Source organism: Amaranthus tricolor, chromosome 7, assembly GCF_026212465.1.
Source record: "Amaranthus tricolor cultivar Red isolate AtriRed21 chromosome 7, ASM2621246v1, whole genome shotgun sequence".
Classification (NCBI taxonomy): Eukaryota; Viridiplantae; Streptophyta; class Magnoliopsida; order Caryophyllales; family Amaranthaceae; genus Amaranthus; species Amaranthus tricolor.
The window spans coordinates 16,222,027-16,241,789 of NC_080053.1; the positions used below are offsets into that span (position 1 = coordinate 16,222,027).

Below are 19,763 nucleotides of genomic sequence, written 5' to 3' on the forward strand. Positions count from 1 at the left end.
AAAGATCTGCTAGGCAGGACAACCCAGAGCAATAGGCCACAGTGAAAGGGAACATATCTGCCAAGAAAGTCAGTAATAGCCCTAACAGGTTGATTCCAATTCATAATTCCCCTATTGTTAAATTAAGTGAGATTAATGATGGTAAGAATAACACTAACATAGCTGAGAGGGCGCGGGATCCCTACAAATCCCTTGGTTACTCAATGATTATTCTCTCATGGAAGGTTAGAGGTATGAATGACCCCAATAGAACCAAGAAGATAAAAAAAATACCTTAATCGTAATCAAATTAGTCTTGTTAGCTTATTGGAGACCCGTGTTAAAGACAAGAATGAGAAGAAATTTAGAAGAAGTTTGGTGTGAATTGGTGTTGGATTAGCAACTACGGGCATCATAGAAAAGGGAGAGTGTGAGTGGGTTGAAGGAGAGGGCAGTGCCAAGTTGATATATTCGTAAGCACACTTAATTTGTAGCAATTCAAGTTCTTTCCAACACCCATAGGAGGTTCATGGTGGTATTTATTCATGGTTTGCACACTGTCATCGATAGGAAGGAGCTATGGATTCGACTTCGTAACTTGTAAAACCAATCCCCTACCCTCTTCATTGGAGATTATAATGCAAATATTCTCTGATACCAATTAAAAATCTATAATAGTTTAGAAATTCTCTAGAGGGGGATAAATATAAAGTTCGATAGTTTTTTATTTTCCTTTGGGAGGAAATTTCAAGGCTTTGGAGCACGGTTCAAACAGTTCTCGGAAAATGTTCTTTAGCAGATTATTGTCACTTGTAAATAAACAAAGTAATGTGTAGAAATTAAAGTAGATAAAACACGATAAATTGTTATCAAGGTTTTGCTACAATTAGCGTAGTTCCCGCCTATGGGTTCTCATAATCCTTAGGATTCAACTTTTTTTTTATTAACCTCTTGGAACCTAGAATATTAAAGAGATCTACATATCATAGTACCTAAAATACCCAATATATTGATAAAAACATCTATTATAAACTATCATAATACCTAAACTACATATTATGAAACATTATAATATCTAAGTTTACCTGTAAAACTATTATGACGCATTAAAATACTACTTTTACTGATAAAAATACCTACTAGATTTATGACTTATAGATTAGTGGTTTTCACTACGTGTAATAGATGTTTGTAATATATCAAGTGGGATTTTCAGTATATAAAGTGGATGTTTTTGTTATATGAAGTAGTTGTTTATGATAGTACTATGAAGTATGAATTTTTAATATATGAAGTAAGATTTAATATCTAAAATAAGCGTTAATTGTGTGAGAAGTATGTGTTTATAATATGAGAAATGTGTGTTTATAATATGCGAATTTAGAATTTATAATATGTGAAGTAAGAGTTTGAATAAATGAAGTTAGGGGTTTATCATATAATAAGTAGGGTTTTTTATTTTTTTATTATTTTTTTTATTTATGTAAAGTAAGATATTAAGCTAATTGTTTTATTATCTTTTTCAATAGTTCTATTTTTCCATTTTTACGATCATCAAATTATTTTACCTATATTTTGATTTGGACTATGTTTGAATTGATTTTGAGATTTAAAATTATTAAATTTAAATATCAAATCTACCTTTCCTTTTTGGTTTTCGAATTAGAGATATTAGAATAAGTTGTTTTACAATAAATGAATACACCGTTTTTCTAAAGCGTGTAGTAGTAGTAGTAGTTTTTCTTCCCCTTTTAATGTTAAAATAAATTGGGCTTGTGAAAGACGTCTCTCAAAAAGTTGCTGAAAATCTAATTGATTTTCAAACCAAAAAATATTAAATAGTTAGAAAATAAAACACCTTCACACATGACGTTCACTAATTGAGACATTGAGTAGACATTAGACAAACAATGATTAAGAAAACTTGTAAATGAATCAGATCAGGAGATTATTAATTTTCATTGAGGAGAAAGACATTAAAATTAAGATTGCATTAGATTCTTCGTTTTTGGAAATAACCCAAATTTAAGTACTATAATTGTTAATTGGTTAATTAGGTGAAGGATTTAGGGGGCGTTTGGTTGGGGGTCTTAAGGAAAGGGAAAGGGAATGGAAATACCCCATTCCCTTTGATGTTGTTTGGTTCCCATTTTTAATGATTTTCTTTCCCCCATTTCAGTTTTAGGTTTACCCAAATGAGGTAAACCTCATTCCCCACCTCCCCCTCCACTTTCCCATTCCATTCCCTCCCTCATTCAGCAACCCTCCACTTTCCCAACCTCATTTCAGTACTCGCGCCTCCTTCCTCACCATTTTTCTCCTTCCTCGCGCCTCCATCCTTCCTGAAGTTCTCGTCTCAAACCCTAGTACACTGCTGGTGCGCCTCCCCCTCAAGTTCTCGTCTCTTCTCTTCACTCCTCCTTCCTGAAGTTTCTGCGCCTGCCGCCATTGTTCATAGCATTCTTGTTCGTGTTCTTGAAGAATCTTTGTTCTACCGCCATTGATGAATCTCTATTCGTGTTCTGCTGCGTTCTTGTTCCACCGCCATTGATGAATCTATATTCGTGTTCTGCTGCGTTCTTGTTCTACCGCCATTGTTCTTGCATCGAAGATTTCTGGGTTCAATCTCTGAATTTCTGTTCCTAATCTCTGAATTTCTGTGATTAATTGAATTTCTGGGTTCAATTTGAAGTTGTTTTAATCAAGCTTAATTGTATTTTGATGGGTGTAATTGGATTTGCTTGATTGTTTTTTATAAAGCTTGATTGTATTTTAATGAGTGTAATTGGATTTGCTTGATTGATTTTATCAATCTGAAGTAATTTCTGTTTAATTGTTTTTATCAAGTTGTTCTTAATGATTAAAGATTAGCTACATGAAAAACTCAAAATTTGATTCCTTAACTTGAACCAAACAGTCACAAAGGGAATCAATGAGCAGTTCATACCGTTTCCTGAACACAACCAAACGACAAGGCTAAATTAGGGGAATCCATTCCTTTCTCCTTCATTCCCTTTCCTCGTTCCATTCCGATTCCCTTGTGCGAACCAAACGCCCCCTTAGTGTTACATTTTAGTCGTCAACCGAAAAAATATATTAATTCACTTCCTCCATAATTTTACTCTTAAGTGAAACAAAAATGAAAACTAACAATATTTAAAAATTTCAGTCAATTTAGTACTCTCTCCACACCAATATAAATGTCCCATTTACTTGGGTACGGATATTAAGAGTGGTGTGGGTCCATTAAAAAGATGGTAGTTGGGTAAGTAGTGAAGGGTAAGTAATGAAGGGTATGTAATGAAGGTTAGTTGGATAAGTAGGGTATATGGGGGTATATTCGTAATTACTTGTGTGAACTAAAGATATTTAGGTAAAAAAAAGATTGACAAAAATAGAAATGTGACAATTGATATGATTTTACCAAATAAGAAAATGTGACAATTATATTGATGTGGAGGGAGTATTTTGTATCTTTACAAAACAAACTTTACTCTATACGCTATTGGTTTAGTGCATCGCATCAACCCCAAAAAGAACATCGTAAATTCAAATATGATATAGATACGTGATTGGTGGTGGATCCAGAATTTAACTTCAAATTGACCTGTATGTAAAATATCGCAAATAATCTCATGTTACGGAAAAGGGGGCAATATATGTCATCCAGATCGCATCGTATAAAGTTACAAGTTACAACGAGATCAAATTTTAACATAGTGAAATACTTACTTTGTTCAAAAATACTTGCTACATTACGGTTATTAATATTATTTACCGTTCAAGCTTATTTTATAATTTATGGCTATGTAAGAAAAATATATACAAGTGGGAAATTGCTTGAATCATCTAATCGCATACTTTTATAAAATTAACTTTTTATAAGTTTTAGATTTGCATATTTTGATATATAATTAATTAAAATAACATATTGAATTACGTAAAAAGTCAAATGTAACAATTATATTAAAGAAGAAGTACAAAATAAAAAAAAAGGGAAAATTATTATTTTTTTAAAATATGGGTAACCTTTGCCACCCATAGTTACATGGTAGAATCGCCTTTGTACGTAATAAAGGAAACTTATGAATGAGATTAGTTTAAAAGAATTTAATTGAATTATATTTATATTAAAAATATTTACATTTTGACCAACAAGTTCAAAAATAAGAATTTCAACATGATTCATAATTATTTTTAGGAAAAATTACTTAGAATAATTTAATTTTTTCATAATTTTCCTATAATATACTACCTCCTATTCAGCTGAATTGTCCCATTTTTTTTTTTTGGCACTATTCACTTATCACTCTTAATTTGTATTTTACTCTTAATCTATAAGTTAAAACATAGTCATATGGGATCTTGTTTGATTCGTCTCAATACAAGGATTATTAATATCAACTTTTTATAATTTTTAATTAAGCATAATTTGAGATATTAAGAGTTAAAATGTTGCCTCGGCAAGTGTGAAAAAACAAATGGGACAATTGAGCTGAATAGGAGGGAGTATTACCTATTGATTAACCATGAATGATCTTAACTTTATGGGGTATTTGACTAGACCAAATTTGAATAATCGGATGACCTACTATAGCAAAGATAATTAAAATAAATGTCAAAAAAATTCAAAAAATCTTAATATTCTTTTAGAATTTTTAACAAAGTTGATTATAAAAGATTTAGCTTAAATTGAAGTATGACAAAATGGAAGGACAAAAAAGAATAGAAAAGTCGAAAGAGAGAGCAAAGTCAAAAAGACAAGGAAATCAAACAACTAGTCTACTACTATTAAGTACTCCATTACTTCTGGTCAAATTGATTAAGTACAGTAAATTAATCATTAGAGCCGATATCCAGCACATCCTAAAAAGGAAACAAAAACAAAATCCAAAGAATGCCTTCAAATCCAATCTCATTTTTTAAGCTACTTAGATTTTACTGTTTGTGACCTCAAATTTTGTCTCATCACCTACCATTGATAAGATTACTATAACACCCACCATTTCATCTTTCTCTCTTTTCTTTCTCCCACACAAGATATAATCTCACTACTAACATACATACTGAATTTCTGACTTTGCTATTGATTTCCATGTTCCTGTTCTTTCCACCTAATAAACCCATCTTTTTCCAACCATTTTTGGAATACTAGGGTTTCTATTTCGGGAATTTTTGCCCAACAATTGTGGTGGGAGAAAGCTCCATTTAAGCTTAGATTTAAAATTTCTACATTTTTCTGTGGAACCAAAAAAGGAAACCGAATAATTTGATCTTTTAATACTTTGTAACACCAGGATTCTTCTGAAAGATTACTCCTTTTCTATCTTATTTTTGGGGTGAATAGTGTACTGTTGATCCTTAGATGGTAGCCCATTTCATGGGCTGTGCATAAGTTCTTATTGAAGATCAAATTTCGACTGGATTTTGGTGTGATTCATTGGTTATTGGGATCTTAACTTTACTTCAGGTAATAAAGTAAATGAACTCTTCGTTATTGTTGAAAATTTAGTACTTTGTTGTAGTTTTTCCATTGTTTGTATTGACATTCATGATGGGTAGACATAAGTTATACTGGAAAATCTTTTGTTTTTCATGCAATTAAGTTTTTGATTGTGTGGCTTATTCATGGGTTGTATTTACAAGATGTCTACTATTTATCTATTGTTAATTAGCATATTATATTTTTTAACCTGTATCTATGATTGGATTTTTTTTTTTTTTCCTTTTTTTGAAACTTTAATCTGGGTGTATGTGGAGTGGATAGTGGGTGCAACACTTATAAACTTAGCTATCAGCATCTGTTTGTTGGTGGAAACTAAATCCCTGTTTTTCTTCTATGTTATATGTAGTATTTATAGGCACTGGTTTCTGGAAAATGGGTGATCTTAAAGGTGAATTATCCAAGGAAGCTATAATTGGCTTAAATGTTTGGGAACTAATTGCTATTTTTGTTGGGCTGTTCCTTATTATTATTATAGCCATTGTACCTCTATGCCTTATGGTGTGTAAAAAAGCTAGGAGAGCTAAAGGCAACATACCCGTTAGTCAAATCCCCTCGGTTTCAAAAGAAATAAAAGAAATTCGATTAGAGCATATATCCGCAAATGCATATGTTCCTGGTGAAGGGAAATATGTGACACTCAAGGACAAATTTAGTGACAGGGATTCTGATAAAGTGGTTGTCCACGGAGACTCGGGGAAAATGAGAAATGGCGATGCTAGTAGCCAGTCGGGTTCATTTCATCATTTGGATGGGGGTGGTTCCGTATCAGGAGATGATGTGGGTTCTGGGACATATGCTATGTATAAACCATCTTCCTCTCATCCAATAACTGCTCCATCCCCACTAAGTGGTCTGCCTGAATTTTCACATTTGGGTTGGGGTCACTGGTTTACGTTAAGGGATCTTGAAGTTGCGACGAATAGATTTTCAAAGGAGAATGTCATTGGCGAAGGTGGATACGGTATAGTATACAAAGGAAGTTTACTCAATGGTACCCCAGTTGCTATAAAGAGGATTCTTAATAACCTGTGAGTTTTGAATCATCTTTATGAGTACATTTTATTTGGTGTGCTAGTTTATGCTTTTATTCTGCGTTAAGTTAATTTTTTTATACCAGACACCCAAAATTACATCTTTGCAGAGGCCAAGCTGAAAAGGAATTTAGAGTGGAAGTGGAAGCCATTGGCCATGTCCGTCATAAAAATTTGGTCAGACTTTTGGGTTATTGTGTAGAGGGAACTCACAGGTATTTCTATACAATTTGTGGAATGTTTAATACTCCCTCATATTCAGCTGAACTGTCCCATTTGACTTTTCACACTTGCCGAGGCAACATTTTAACTCTTAATATCTCAAATTATGCTTAATTAAAAATTATAAAAAGTTGATATTAATAATCCTTGTATTGAGACAAATCAAACAAGATCCTATATGACTATGTTTTAACTTATAGATTAAGAGTAAAATACAAATTAAGAGTGATAAGTGAATAGTGCCAAAAAAAAATGGGACAATTCAGCTGAATAGAAGGTAGTATGTTTTTGATTTTTTTTAGCCATGTCATAGCTGACTTGTATAAATAAAAAGAAACCTTACGTAAAAGATCGAAAATGTCTGACCTCAGCTTCTTTTGAATTTCAGGATGTTAGTTTATGAGTATGTCAATAATGGGAACTTAGAGCAGTGGCTTCATGGTGCCATGCGTCAACATGGACATCTTACTTGGGAGGCCCGGATGAAAGTATTGCTGGGGACAGCAAAGGCGTAAGTTAACCAAATGTTTGATTTTTTAGTTTTCCTATGCTTTTTCATTATTGTAGTTGATTGAGTTTCGCAATTCTAAGTTGGTTTATACGGTATATGTGACAAAGTTTGCTGATTCTAACCGTTGTGGGCTAACGGTTAGCATGGTGTTTTTTTCCATTGTCTTCTTTGGTATCCAGAAGGCAATTTAACAGACATGTAAATGATAACTATTGTATGGCTATTCTATATATAGTGGGCAGGCAATCTACAGGGAAAGAACTTTAGATATCATTTGGTTTTACCAGTGCTTCTTACCAAGCCATCCAAAATTTACACATTGTCATATACTAGTAGTACACAGTCCAATTTCATTGTTATGCTTTGTAGTGTCTTCTATACGAGTATTTCCAATGGTAAATTATTGTTGGCTGAGCAATAGATTAAGTTTACATACTGTAAAATCGCCGTCTAATTATGAGGTGTGACCATGGAAAAGATGCATTTGCGGAAATGGTTGTGTTGTCGCGGAAAATGCCTATAACAGAATAATAACACGAATTGCGGTCATGCATTGTGAATTTTTTAAATTAAAGCAGATAAGGAGTGTTTTGAATGCATATTTGTTGGTAGACTACTACTATTATGCAATAATATGCCCATAGCTATTATAAATGCACTTTAGGAGGTTCATTTTTGGGTAATTAAATAGCTTATTGATTAATTATTTTGTTTAATGATTTTAATTCTGAGTAACTATAGTTAATGGGTATTAATGAAATTTTGACGGATGTTATAATAACTTTTTCTACAATTTAGGAAAATGTTAGAAATTTTTTTTCTATAAGCTCTTCATGACAAATAATGTTTTAACGGTAATATCGTTGTAACGTTAAAATATCGAACACTACATGTTACGCAACGGTCAACAAGGTGTTTTGACCGTGAAAATTCATACACCATTATATAATGGGATTTGACGTCATAGCAACTCTCCAATAGGTTACATAATGACCGTAGCGTAACAGACGAGTTATTATTCTATGGGTTTGACATGATACTCCACACCTATTACTCACCCTTTGGCTTCCATAACCTTCGGTCTCCTTCGATTGTACTTATTTCTCCCGACAACCTCTTGCCAGGCTTTCTATAAGTTTGTAGTGGCTGACAAATCCCAAATAGGGCTCAAAGGTAGCCGCACATCTACTTGTGGGCTTCCACATCTAATCTCTTTTATTGCTTGCCTCTCCCCTTCCTCTTTTCTTGACCATAATTTTGTGTTTTTCTACTCCTTATTGTAGTTGTGAGCCTACCTCTTTCAACATATACCCATGCCTAAGGTAAATCTAGTGACATGTAATATAGGATCCAAAGCTTTTCTTTAACTTGTATCAAAGAGTATTATGGCGGATCCAGGACTCAAAATCATGGGTAGCACCAACGTGTTGAAGTAAATTTATAAAAAAATACGACAGAGTTTTGTTTGTAAAATGAATATCCAAAAAATTTTTCATAGCTCCAAATCAACCACACCAAATAAACCCATTTTGACCACTAATTTCTATAAAACAACAAAACTACTACACTAATTTCAGATTTTTAGTAAAATAACAAAACCACATCCCACATTCAACGTTCAAAAAATCACATTCCACAACACTAATTTTAGATTTTACTTCACGAATGTTCAATAATTAATAGGACACAATCACACAAATGACAACTTATTATGGGCAAACCACAACACCACAAACCCTAAACAAATTCACAATTATCAATCTCTATTCCTAAATTCTAAAACAATCATTTAAAGAACAAAACTGAAATAAATTGAAGATTTTAATTTTTAAGAGATGAAATCCCAAATTAATTGGATGGGAGATTAAAAGAAACTTTATAAAAAATTGAAAAATGGTATGACATTTACAATTTCTAAAAGAGAAGTAAATAAAACCCTAAAGTAAAATACCCTAAACAAAAATAAAAGACAACAACACCAATACAATTCAGGAAATCATCCAAAAAGGGGTAAAATCTTTGAAACCCCATTGTAAAGAAACTATTTTTACTGCAATCCAAACAACTCCACCGAGTCACTGACTATACTACAATTTTGGAGGAAAAGTGTTCTATCATCTATGAGTGAAATAAACCAGATAAGCAAGAGAAATGAGGATGGGACCGTGGAGGGTGGCTGGAACCGGAGGGGCGACGGTGGTGAGTGGTGACGTTGGAACCGGAGGAGGCAAGGTAAAGGGAGTTTGACTGGCTTGCAGATGATGAGAATTGAGACAAAAGAGAGAAAGTGAAAGGGGAGGGGAGTTTGACTAACTTACAACCGTAAAGGGAGACAAATAGGCTATCACTTTTTGTCGGTAATATGTGATAGAGAAACTGAAACGTATATAAAGTGTCTTATTTTTTTGTAAAAAGGAATATTCATTTTTTTTTAAGAAAGCATGGGTAGTTTGTGCTACCCATGGTTCTAGAGTAGGTCCGCCTATGATTATAACGTGGAGGAGGGGGAAGAATGTACAGAAAATGATTTGATAACGGAGGCCTGAGAGTCGGGTGGATCCAGAAAATAAATCAAGTGATGTCGCTACAAAATAATATCTTCAAAAATTTTGAAATTAAAGCAACTGGGAGGGCCCGAACCTGAGTCTTCCTTGTGAACTAGTGAAAGTGAAACCATGTAATCTACCTAACTCTCTTGTATTCTATAGATGTTTTACAATATTTAAGAGTTATCCTGGACAACCAGGCCAGCCTGCTAATTCACCTTGTGTGAGGGGAGATTTGTGAGGGAGGTGAATGGGGTTGGGTGGTGGTAGCATTGGGTAGTGGTGTATTTTATTTCGTTTTTGATCAAATACAAATATTATTGATCAAAGAAATCACAGCAATCAGTAGAATACCCAATTATTGAAACATAGAACATCAACTATCTGGCCAAAGAAACATGCCTAGACTAACACAATATGAAGAGCATACTGAGCTACAGCAAAAGAAATTACTTCTTATGAAAACTATCAAGCCATCGCTTGTCTGATCTGGAAAGTTTTGTAGGGTTACATTAATCTCATGATACTTTCTCAAATGATTATCAACTATCTTTTGAGGAATAGCCACAACAACATTCCAACAAGCATTATTTTTTTGTTTCAATTTCACTGTTAGACCACATGCTAACCTGAAATTTCCTTTTAAACCAGTATTTACCAGCTTTTGGGACCCATCTTTGACAATTGTCAACCTTTGTATTCTTGAACTGAACAGTGTTCTTATGGCTTGACATACGACTATGGCCTCAAAAGGACATTTTAGTATAAATGGTCCGGAGATTCCTCTATCATACCAAAAATCCGCAAGCTTTATTACTTATCACTCCAATCATTTTTATCCTTATATTAAGTGATAGCTAGATTCTAGTTATATGTGGAATATGAGGATTAAAATTAATAGAATTACTGATTAAAATATATAGGCTTATAGTGTACGTATTTGCTGTGAATTTCAGATCATTGACCTATGAATTGGTTTTTGCAGTCTTGCTTATTTGCATGAGGCGATTGAGCCGAAGGTTGTACACCGAGATATTAAGTCTAGCAATATTTTAATTGATGAAGATTTCAACTCGAAGGTCTCTGATTTTGGCCTTGCTAAACTTCTTGGTGCTGGGAAAAGTCATGTGACGACCCGAGTTATGGGAACTTTTGGGTATGAAACAAGTTTTTGTCTTCTTTTATTGTGTTGCCTTGGATCTTGACTTAAGAAAAAAGCTTCAAATGATGCGTGCTTTCTTTCGAGTGCTTTCTTTGTATGAAATTTGCTTTAAAATCAAGCTAATCTTCTACCTTATAAATTTTCAGATATGTGGCTCCTGAGTATGCTAATACCGGCCTTTTAAATGAGAAGAGTGACGTCTATAGTTTTGGGGTCTTGCTCTTAGAAACAATTACTGGAAGAGATCCTGTGGACTACGGCCGTCCACAACAGGAGGTGTGATATACCTTATGTGCTTTAAAATAGTTTCTTTTGCGGTTTCTGGTTGGTTTTGGTCTAGTTACTGCGTAATTTGAACTCTTGATTATTCTCCAAGTACTTTTCTATACTTTGAATTTGCTAAATATCTTTTGCAGCGCTGTTGTGCCCACAAATGTTGCAGCTTTATTTTGTCTTGAATTTTTGAAAATGTGGCATTCAAATTTTGAGTCATTTCTTTGTTGCTTATAAGAATCTATAGTTGTTAGTTAGGTGATGTTGTGACCCATTGGTGATGTGCTATTACCTCAAGTTTGGCTAGAGGGCCTATGATTTGTAAGTTGAGCAAATACAAATTTGTATTTCAAATTTTACTTTCCAAGTTTCTATATACAATTACCTTAGTATATTTTGCTTGCTCGTTTTTAGTTTTTTATAAAAAATTACACTCAAAAATAATTATTTTTTGGTCCACAGCATCATGTGTTTTCCTTGTAAGTTTACTTGAACTGGTTTTGTGGTGTTGGTCTTAGGTAAATTTGGTTGATTGGCTTAAAATGATGGTGGGAAATCGGCGGTCGGAGGAAGTTGTGGACCCTAATATTGAAGCAAAGCCATCAACGAGGGCTTTAAAACGTTCTCTTTTAACTGCACTGAGGTGTGTCGATCCAGACTCTGAAAAGAGACCCAAGATGGGCCAGGTTGTTCGAATGCTTGAATCAGAAGAGTATCCCATACCTAGAGAGGTAAGTGCATAATTTCTGTCCTTATACAGTTCTTGATACTTCTCTATAACAATAACATAAAAGTGGAAAATACATGGTTGCACTTGCTTCAAATCAGGATTCTAATTTTTGGTCCCTGGTGTGTCAAGCTATAGATGCTATCACTTACCTGTTTTTCTTCAGCGCAACATAGTCTATTACCTTTTGTGGCAATGCATTTTGTCTTCCCATCTATTCTAGCTCTTTGCTAGTTTGCAACAAAATTTGCGTATGGGACTCGAGGTCTTAATTTTTCTTTGGAAACGAACAATGGTATTTCAAGTTTGTTTTCACCATTTATATGTCTAATGACGAAGACATAAAAAAAAGGTTTGGGAGTTGTAGTTAGGGAATCATTCTATACTATGTTTGGGGATGAGGATTTCATTTGAAATTAGATTTGACTCAAATTTAGTGTTTCGCAAATAAAAGATTTTAAATTTGGATTTGAATCAAATTTGCAATTGTTATAAAAATGGTTAAAGATGAGGATTTGATAATGACCTCCCAAATCTTGTCATTCTCAAATTCTACATTAATGATTTCATAATTAAAATCTATAATTTGAAATGAAATGCTTGTTCCCAAACGTAACCTTAAATTATTTGTAATTAGAGCATCAACAAGAAGATAGAAAGTTGGAATGTAGGATTTAAAAAGAGGGTGATGTAAATTCGGAAGGTGATCTGGAAGGCAAGAGTATAAAATGATACGAACGTTTTAAATCTATAGGTTTAGATGGTGGAAAATCAAAATGAATGAGAAGGAAAATTCATTTGGATGACCCCTGAAATTTATTTATTGGTTCTTGTAGTTGAACTTCATCGTTTGGGATTAAAACAGTGGCATTTTATGATCTTAAACTAGCTCTAGTACCATATGTAATACTTTATATACTGTTATGAAGTATTTTTAACTAATAACACAATTCATGACTAAATCAAAACAATTCCCGCATCTTTTCTGATGCTAGATCCAAGGGGAGAGGAAAAGTTTTAAGCCCATGGCTATTCCTTTGACATGTTAGCTTTTGATGCTAAATCCAAGTTGGGGTTTGAATATTTAAGATTGGTCAATTACACATCACTTTTTCACATTTTCCACTTTTCTGGGGTTGGGGTTTGAATATATAAGATTTCCTTTTTTTAGCTCCATAGGAATGAATGAGTGAAAAATTTTCAAGCATATGCCGACAAGGAAAGGTAAGAAGTAGGATGAATTAACCTGGGAGCTGTAGTAAAAAAATGAATCAGTTTATTAATGATCCTTTGAATTTTAATCTCTATTTTTTACTCCTTGATTCTTGTTCCACTCATAGAAAAATATCGCGGTTGCGGATGCGGAAACGGTCACGGTGTTGCGGAAAACGGCTATAACGGAGAAATGACGCGAATCGCGGCCGAGGTGGTGTGATTTTTGGAAAAAAAATAAAATCACATAAGGGGTTTTGAACTTATAATTGCATTTTTGTTGAACTACTATTGTTATGCAATAATATGCAACTAGTTGTTATAATTGCAATATTTGATTCTTTTAGTGTATAATTAATTAGCTTATTAGTTATTAGTTAATTATTTTGTTTATCAACTAAAATTATGAGTACCTATAAATTAAGTAATCGTAATAATTAAAGGTAAATTAACGGGCGTTACACGTTATATAACGGTCAACGCGGCGTTTTAACCGTGAAATTTTCTGAACCGTTATATAACGGGATTTAACGTTGAGGCAAGTTTGAAACAGGTTATATAACGGGCATTATGCAATGTAATAGGGGAGTTTTTATTCCATGGTTCCACTACAAGGCGGTTTAAAAAGGGCAAGGATGGCTTTTGGTTGGACACGGAATCACAGTTTTCTGGATTCCTAAGATACCCATTAATGGTTGAGCATTTGAGAGGCGGAATTTACCTAGGGCGGGAGGGGACGTGACCCTCTGGAATTTTACCTAGGGCTAGAAGGGGTGTCATCCTCACGAACATTTTTCCAAAATCATAATTTTAGAGCTTTTAAAATCATATAGTGATGGTTGGTTAAGTGGTAAAGTTGGTATTTTTTAACTAAAACAAATTAGGAGTTGATTTCTTTACCCCCCAAATTTAGGTCCAAACTTTACCCCTCTCAAATTTTGACTCAAGGTTTGCCATTGGGGCCATTTATTCCAGTCAAGATATACTGTTGATTGTTATGTGGTTTTTGTGAGAAAGGCTCGAGTGTTTTAGTTTTATTCACCTTGAATGTAATTTTCAGTTCAGTTGCTGGGTAAAGTTGAGCTCTATTCAAGGCTGATAGTTTTTGTTTAGTTGAGTTTGGGGACGTTAAGTTTCAACTATTTGAGGCTTGTTACTCAAAAAGTAATACACGGAAAAGTTTGGGTAAGTTTTTTTCTGTTCAAAGATTGTAAGTTTACATAATTATAAAGCTAATAATTGTTGTGGACAACTAATACATATAGTTCAGGATGTAGTCGTAAAGAATTGCGTGTACTTTAGCATAACATTATAGAAAGATTCCCCATTACTTTCAGATGTAGTATTATGATGATGTTCTTGATTCTATTGCTGATCATCGATGTCTAACTTAGTTTCAGCTAATACTTCAGGATCGTAGGCACCGAAGGGCTCGAGCAAATAGCACAGAAATTGAATCTTCAGAGAGGGAATTTTCAGACACAGACAAAAGTGACAATCCAGACTCAAGGTCAGATGGTCGAAGGCATAGACGCGTTTCAGGATGATCTCTTGTAAGAGTATTGTGATTACTTGATTCCACTGGTTTTGAACTTAGATTCAAAGTTTTCAGATCCCAAATGACCAACTTTCGTCTTCTATTCCACTTGTATGAGTATTGTGATTATTCATTTTTGTGACTTCGTTCAGTATGAGGTGTAGGAATTTGTATTTTTGTGTATGAAAGTAGTTCGCGAACGAGCTATGAACTCGATGAAGGGGAGGAGGTTGTACAGTAGTATAGTCATTCTAAGCAATTCAAATTTATTTTTCTGTATCAAGGCGCTGTTGTTGTAGAAAATGATAATGCGGAAATAATAACGTAGAGATTTGTGTTTAGAGTTTTGAATACTTAATTTGTATTGATTTATCAATAAGTGGAACACCTCTATTTATACATGAGATTAGAATTAAAAAGAAGGAAATAAAATATTAACCTAAATCTAAATAATAGGAAACAAAATAAACTTAATATCTTAAAAATTGAAAAATATCTTAACTTTTTAAAACATAATATTTTGAAATAATATTATTCTTATTTTATTCTACTTTTTATTTTCCTACACTCCCCCTCAAGTTAGGTCTCGGGATCACCGAAGCCGAACATGCACAATAATTTTCAAATCTTCGAATCCAATTGCTTTTAATAGAAAGTCTAATAGTTGATCTTTCGATTTTACAAAGCGCATTTTGATGATCTCATCGGCAAATTTGTCATAATTTATTTTCAATTTTTCGAGTTTGGAAAAAAGGTCAAGAAACAAATTGAGTTGATTTATTTTATTCTTTGGGACAACGCTTTGAATTTTAGGTTGTTGGATTTTAGGCTCACGTGAGTTAGATTGTGAAGGAAGAGGAGTGAGTTGGGCTGGGAACTCACGAAAAACATGGGTTGAGTAAAGAAATGGTTCATGGGAATTCGTTGGGGTAGGGTTTTATTATTTTGTGCCTCCATATAAAAAGGAATTAAAATAAGGAAATAAAATATTACTCTCCTCATTCACGGTCTCCTCTGTCCTTCTCACTTTTGAACTAAGTTTCTCTTTCTCATTTTTTTCGATCTTTAACTCACCGTGAACACCGGTATTGGTGGTGGTAGTAGAATCAGTGACACCTAGAAAATTCTCTATACCTTAATTTGTTGAGAATTTTTTCTTTTAAACCTTGGTTTCGGAGGTCTTGATCTCGGTTTTGGGTTTGATTATTAATTACAGGTTTCAGGTTTTCTTCTTCTTCTTCTTCCTTATCTCCTATATTTCTCCCCCTTGCGACCTCACGCTGGATGGGAACGTTCACGGGCAAATTTTGGCCCGTATAGAGTATGAATCCAAGTCCATAATTCATGAGCAGTAGTAGTGAATGAAATAACAAGGTCGATAATGTCAGAGTTAATACATGCAAGAATCCATGACATAACTCTGCTATCATATTGTTTCGATTGTAGAGTTATGGTCGTCAGGGGAATGACGGTGATATGATTGAGCATCCCCCGATCACCAAGTTCGATTTCCATTTCTTTACACCACTTGGTGTAATTTTTTCCATTAAAGTTTTCGGATACCTTTGGTTTCTTATTGATTTTTGGTTTTGTATTGATTTTTTGGTTTCTTTGTTGGAAATGAGGATAATTTGCTCAACCTCTGCCAATAAAAACATCATGTTTTTCATCTGATTTTTTGGGTTGGTTTGGTTTTGATTTGTTTTTGTTTGGATCGATTTTGGTCGATTATGATCAATGGTAAAATAACGATAAAGTTTTTCCGTTCAAGAAAACCTTACGGCTCTGATAACATATAGAAAATCATAATGCGGAAATAATAATGTAGAGATTTGTGTTTAGGGTTTTGAATATTTGGTTTGTATTGATTTATCAATCTATTTATACATGAGATTAGGACTAAAAATAAGGAAACAAAATATTAATCTAAACCTAAATAATAGGTAACAAAATAACCTTAATATCCTAAATATTAAAAAAAAATCTTAAATTTCTAAAAACATAATATTCTGAATAATAATATCTTTATTTTATTCTACTTTTTATTTTCCTACAGCTGTGTCTTTGTTACAAACGTTCACATCCGTTGGATCCTCAAATTCATTGATATTTGATATGTGAATTGGGAGTTATTAAATATCGCCACCTCTTTTCATTTTATCGCCATCCCTTCCAAATGAAATTACGAATTTGCCCTTGATTTTTAAAAAATTACAATTTTGCCACTCCCTATAAATTTCTTATTTATAATAATAATAATAATAATAATAATAATAATAAATAATAACAACAACAATAATAATAATTAACTTTTTTATATTCTTCAAAAAGAATATAAATAAAATTAATAATAATAACAGTAATAATAATAATAGTAACAATAATAATAAAATTAAAAATAATAATAATTATTCAAAAAGAAAAAAAAAAAAAAAAATGAATCGCCTAGAACCGGGCGATTCATTTTTTTTTTCTTTTCTTTTTGGAAAATTTATATTAATTATAATGGAATTTTGGAAACAGAAATTGTATAAGTTGAAAGTTGAAACTGCTAGCAAAATACTAATTAATTAAGATCTAATAATTAGGGGTGCATTACTATGTTCACACTTCTTGAAAAGTACTACTCACAAAATAAATATGTTCACACTTCTCAATGTTGGAAATGATGCATAGATAAATGTACCCCTAATAATAATAATAATAATAATAATTATTATTATTAATATAAATTTTTCAAAAAGAAAAAAAAAATTCAATCGCCTAGAACCGGGCGATTGGACCCCTGTTCAATCGCCACTTTTTTGGCGATTGAACCGGGGTCCAATCACTCAGTTCTGGGCAATTTAATTTTTTTTTCTTTTTGAATAATAATTATTATTTTTAATTTTATTATTGTTGTTATTATTATTATTATTAATTTTATTTATATTCTTTTTGAAGAATATAAAAAAGTTAATTATTATTATTATTGTTGTTATTGATATTATTATTATTATTATTATTATTATTATAAATAAGAAATTTGTAGAAATTTGTAGGGAGTGGCAAAGTTGTAATTCTTTAAAAATTAGGGGCAAATTTATAATTTCATTTGGAAGGGGGTGGCGATAAAATAAAAAGGATGACGAAGTTTAAAGATCGGGTTTTTTTATTGATATTACAGTACTTGTAATGCCAAGATAAGGGAACTATAGCAGAAAGATGGCCGACATGTTGCTATGACAAGTAGCAGTTTTGGACTCCTGGCAGTGACAATGAGCCAATGACATGTTACCTTTCCTTGTTCCTGCATGTTTTAGATTTTCACTTTTTAGATTCTCTGAATCTCCTGCATGTTTTAAATACTCATTTTTTTTAAATTTTATTGTATTATTAGTATATTATTAGTCGAGTGGATTTTATGTTTTAAATACTCATTTTGTTTGAGGACAAAGCAAGAGATGAAAGGAATGCCCGCATGAAATGAAGAATTTGAGTTGTGGGGCAATTAGAGGGGTGGCTAAATGTTTTGACTCCCCTGCATAATTTTTTAATTTAACTTTTGTATTTAATCTAATGTTGAAGGGTGACCAAGTTAGAAGTAATAATGTTTATAGTAAATTAAAGGTCCATTTTGTTAGTTGTATTAAATGGTGTTGATAGGATTATGATAATGATTTACAGTGTAAAATTTTATTAAAAATTTTACGTCATTTTTATGGTGATGAAACTTTAATCATAAAGAAGTTGCATTTTTTTTAACAAATTACCATTACTACCTAATATCATATTTCCCAATAATAATGCATTGGAATAAATTTTATGAAAAAAAAAGATGATTGAAGTTGAACAAGCATAACCATCGAGGTAGCCAAGAGATTTTTCAACTAAATTTACTAGTTTTTATTCCCATTACCACCGTTTAATATCACCTACCAAACGAGCCGTAAGTACAATGTATAAAAGTCATTGTAAAATTTCAAGGGCATGACAATGGTTTACTTGTTCGTCTTTCTTTCATTTAAAATTTGGCTTCACTATTAAATAATTGCACTTGTTGATGAAATTAAAATGAATTTGTGATTTTATGTAAACAGTTAATGAAAACATTAAATTGAGAAAGATGAAGATTATATATTTTAATCAATCGGTGATACTAATGCTTAGCAACATCATCGAATTATATAAATGGACGCTTATAAATTAATTTAAGATCTATTTTCTCTGTTTCATGAGTTTATTAAAGTTTTTTTTTCTAAAAGCTCACATATTTTTTGAACCATAACAAAATCTAAAAAACTAAATAGAAGGCCGCTATGAAGGATAGGACCTAAACATTTAAATATAGTACATTATCTTATTGGGGATGATAAAAACCCACCACCAGCTGTTTGAAGTTGAGGGCTGCCAACTCATTATTTCCACACAGTATATTCATAACATAGTATATATGTATAGTTTGTAAGACATATAAAGAATAAGATAGAAAATAGATTAAATAATATAATAAGGCATTTTGCCTTCTTCTTGTATAGCCTGCATCCCTTCCCTGTAATGCATGTTCTTCTTCACTCAAGCTTACTCATGATACAGTTCAATGGATAAATAACAAAGCAAGTGTAGATTCTGATCTTCATCATGGTATCAGAGCCAACTGATTAATGGTCGCCTTTCAGATTCATCCGCAGAATTCTTTTTCTGGTATTTTTTTGGAAGTTCTTGCCATCATTCTTTGAGGATTTCTGATCGTTTTCTTTGAATTTCGTTCGTTTCTTCACCTATTTTGTGGTATAATCTTCTTTTATCAATTCTTCTCCTGTTATTCCTTGCAAATTTTAATCAGTTTCTCTTGCACTCTATGTGTTTGATGTTTTGCCTTCATTTCTTGATTGATCGCATTAATCTGTTTTTTCTTTGATCTTCATTCACCTGTTTTCAAATCTATCATCATGACTGACCATACCACAACAAAATTATCTCTCAATTCTAATCCAGCTAGCATATACTACATTCACCCATCTGAAAATAACACAAAGCCTTTGAGTTCCATCAAGTTTGCTGGTAATGGCTTCACT

General features: G+C 32.6%; 1 protein-coding gene across 4 annotated transcripts; it reads left to right on the forward strand.

Annotated features, from left to right (window-relative positions):
* The first annotated feature begins 4,823 nt into the window (after positions 1-4,823).
* LOC130817829 (probable receptor-like protein kinase At5g18500) lies at positions 4,824-15,047 on the forward strand. Of its 4 annotated transcripts, none has more exons than XM_057683749.1 (8): positions 4,824-5,449; positions 5,832-6,513; positions 6,627-6,731; positions 7,127-7,249; positions 10,781-10,951; positions 11,104-11,233; positions 11,749-11,961; positions 14,564-15,047. In XM_057683749.1, the coding sequence occupies exons 2-8, from the start codon at positions 5,858-5,860 to the stop codon at positions 14,714-14,716; spliced, it is 1,551 nt and encodes a 516-aa protein (XP_057539732.1). In that variant the 5' UTR covers positions 4,824-5,449; positions 5,832-5,857; the 3' UTR covers positions 14,717-15,047. The 4 variants fall into 4 exon arrangements, with proteins under 4 accessions (XP_057539732.1, XP_057539733.1, XP_057539735.1 ...); XM_057683750.1 differs by having other exon boundaries at positions 14,570-15,047; XM_057683752.1 differs by lacking the exon at positions 14,564-15,047 and adding an exon at positions 13,298-14,550.
* The last annotated feature ends 4,716 nt before the right edge of the window (positions 15,048-19,763 follow it).

Excerpts from the sequence above, each read along its gene's own strand:
- LOC130817829 (XM_057683749.1), top strand. The coding sequence starts at position 5,858 with ATGGGTGATCTTAAAGGTGAATTATCCAAGGAAGCTATAATTGGCTTA. Across the intron at positions 6,732-7,126 it reads TGTGTAGAGGGAACTCACAG|GATGTTAGTTTATGAGTATG; the intron begins GTATTTCTATAC and ends TTTGAATTTCAG. Across the intron at positions 7,250-10,780 it reads TTGCTGGGGACAGCAAAGGC|TCTTGCTTATTTGCATGAGG; the intron begins GTAAGTTAACCA and ends TGGTTTTTGCAG.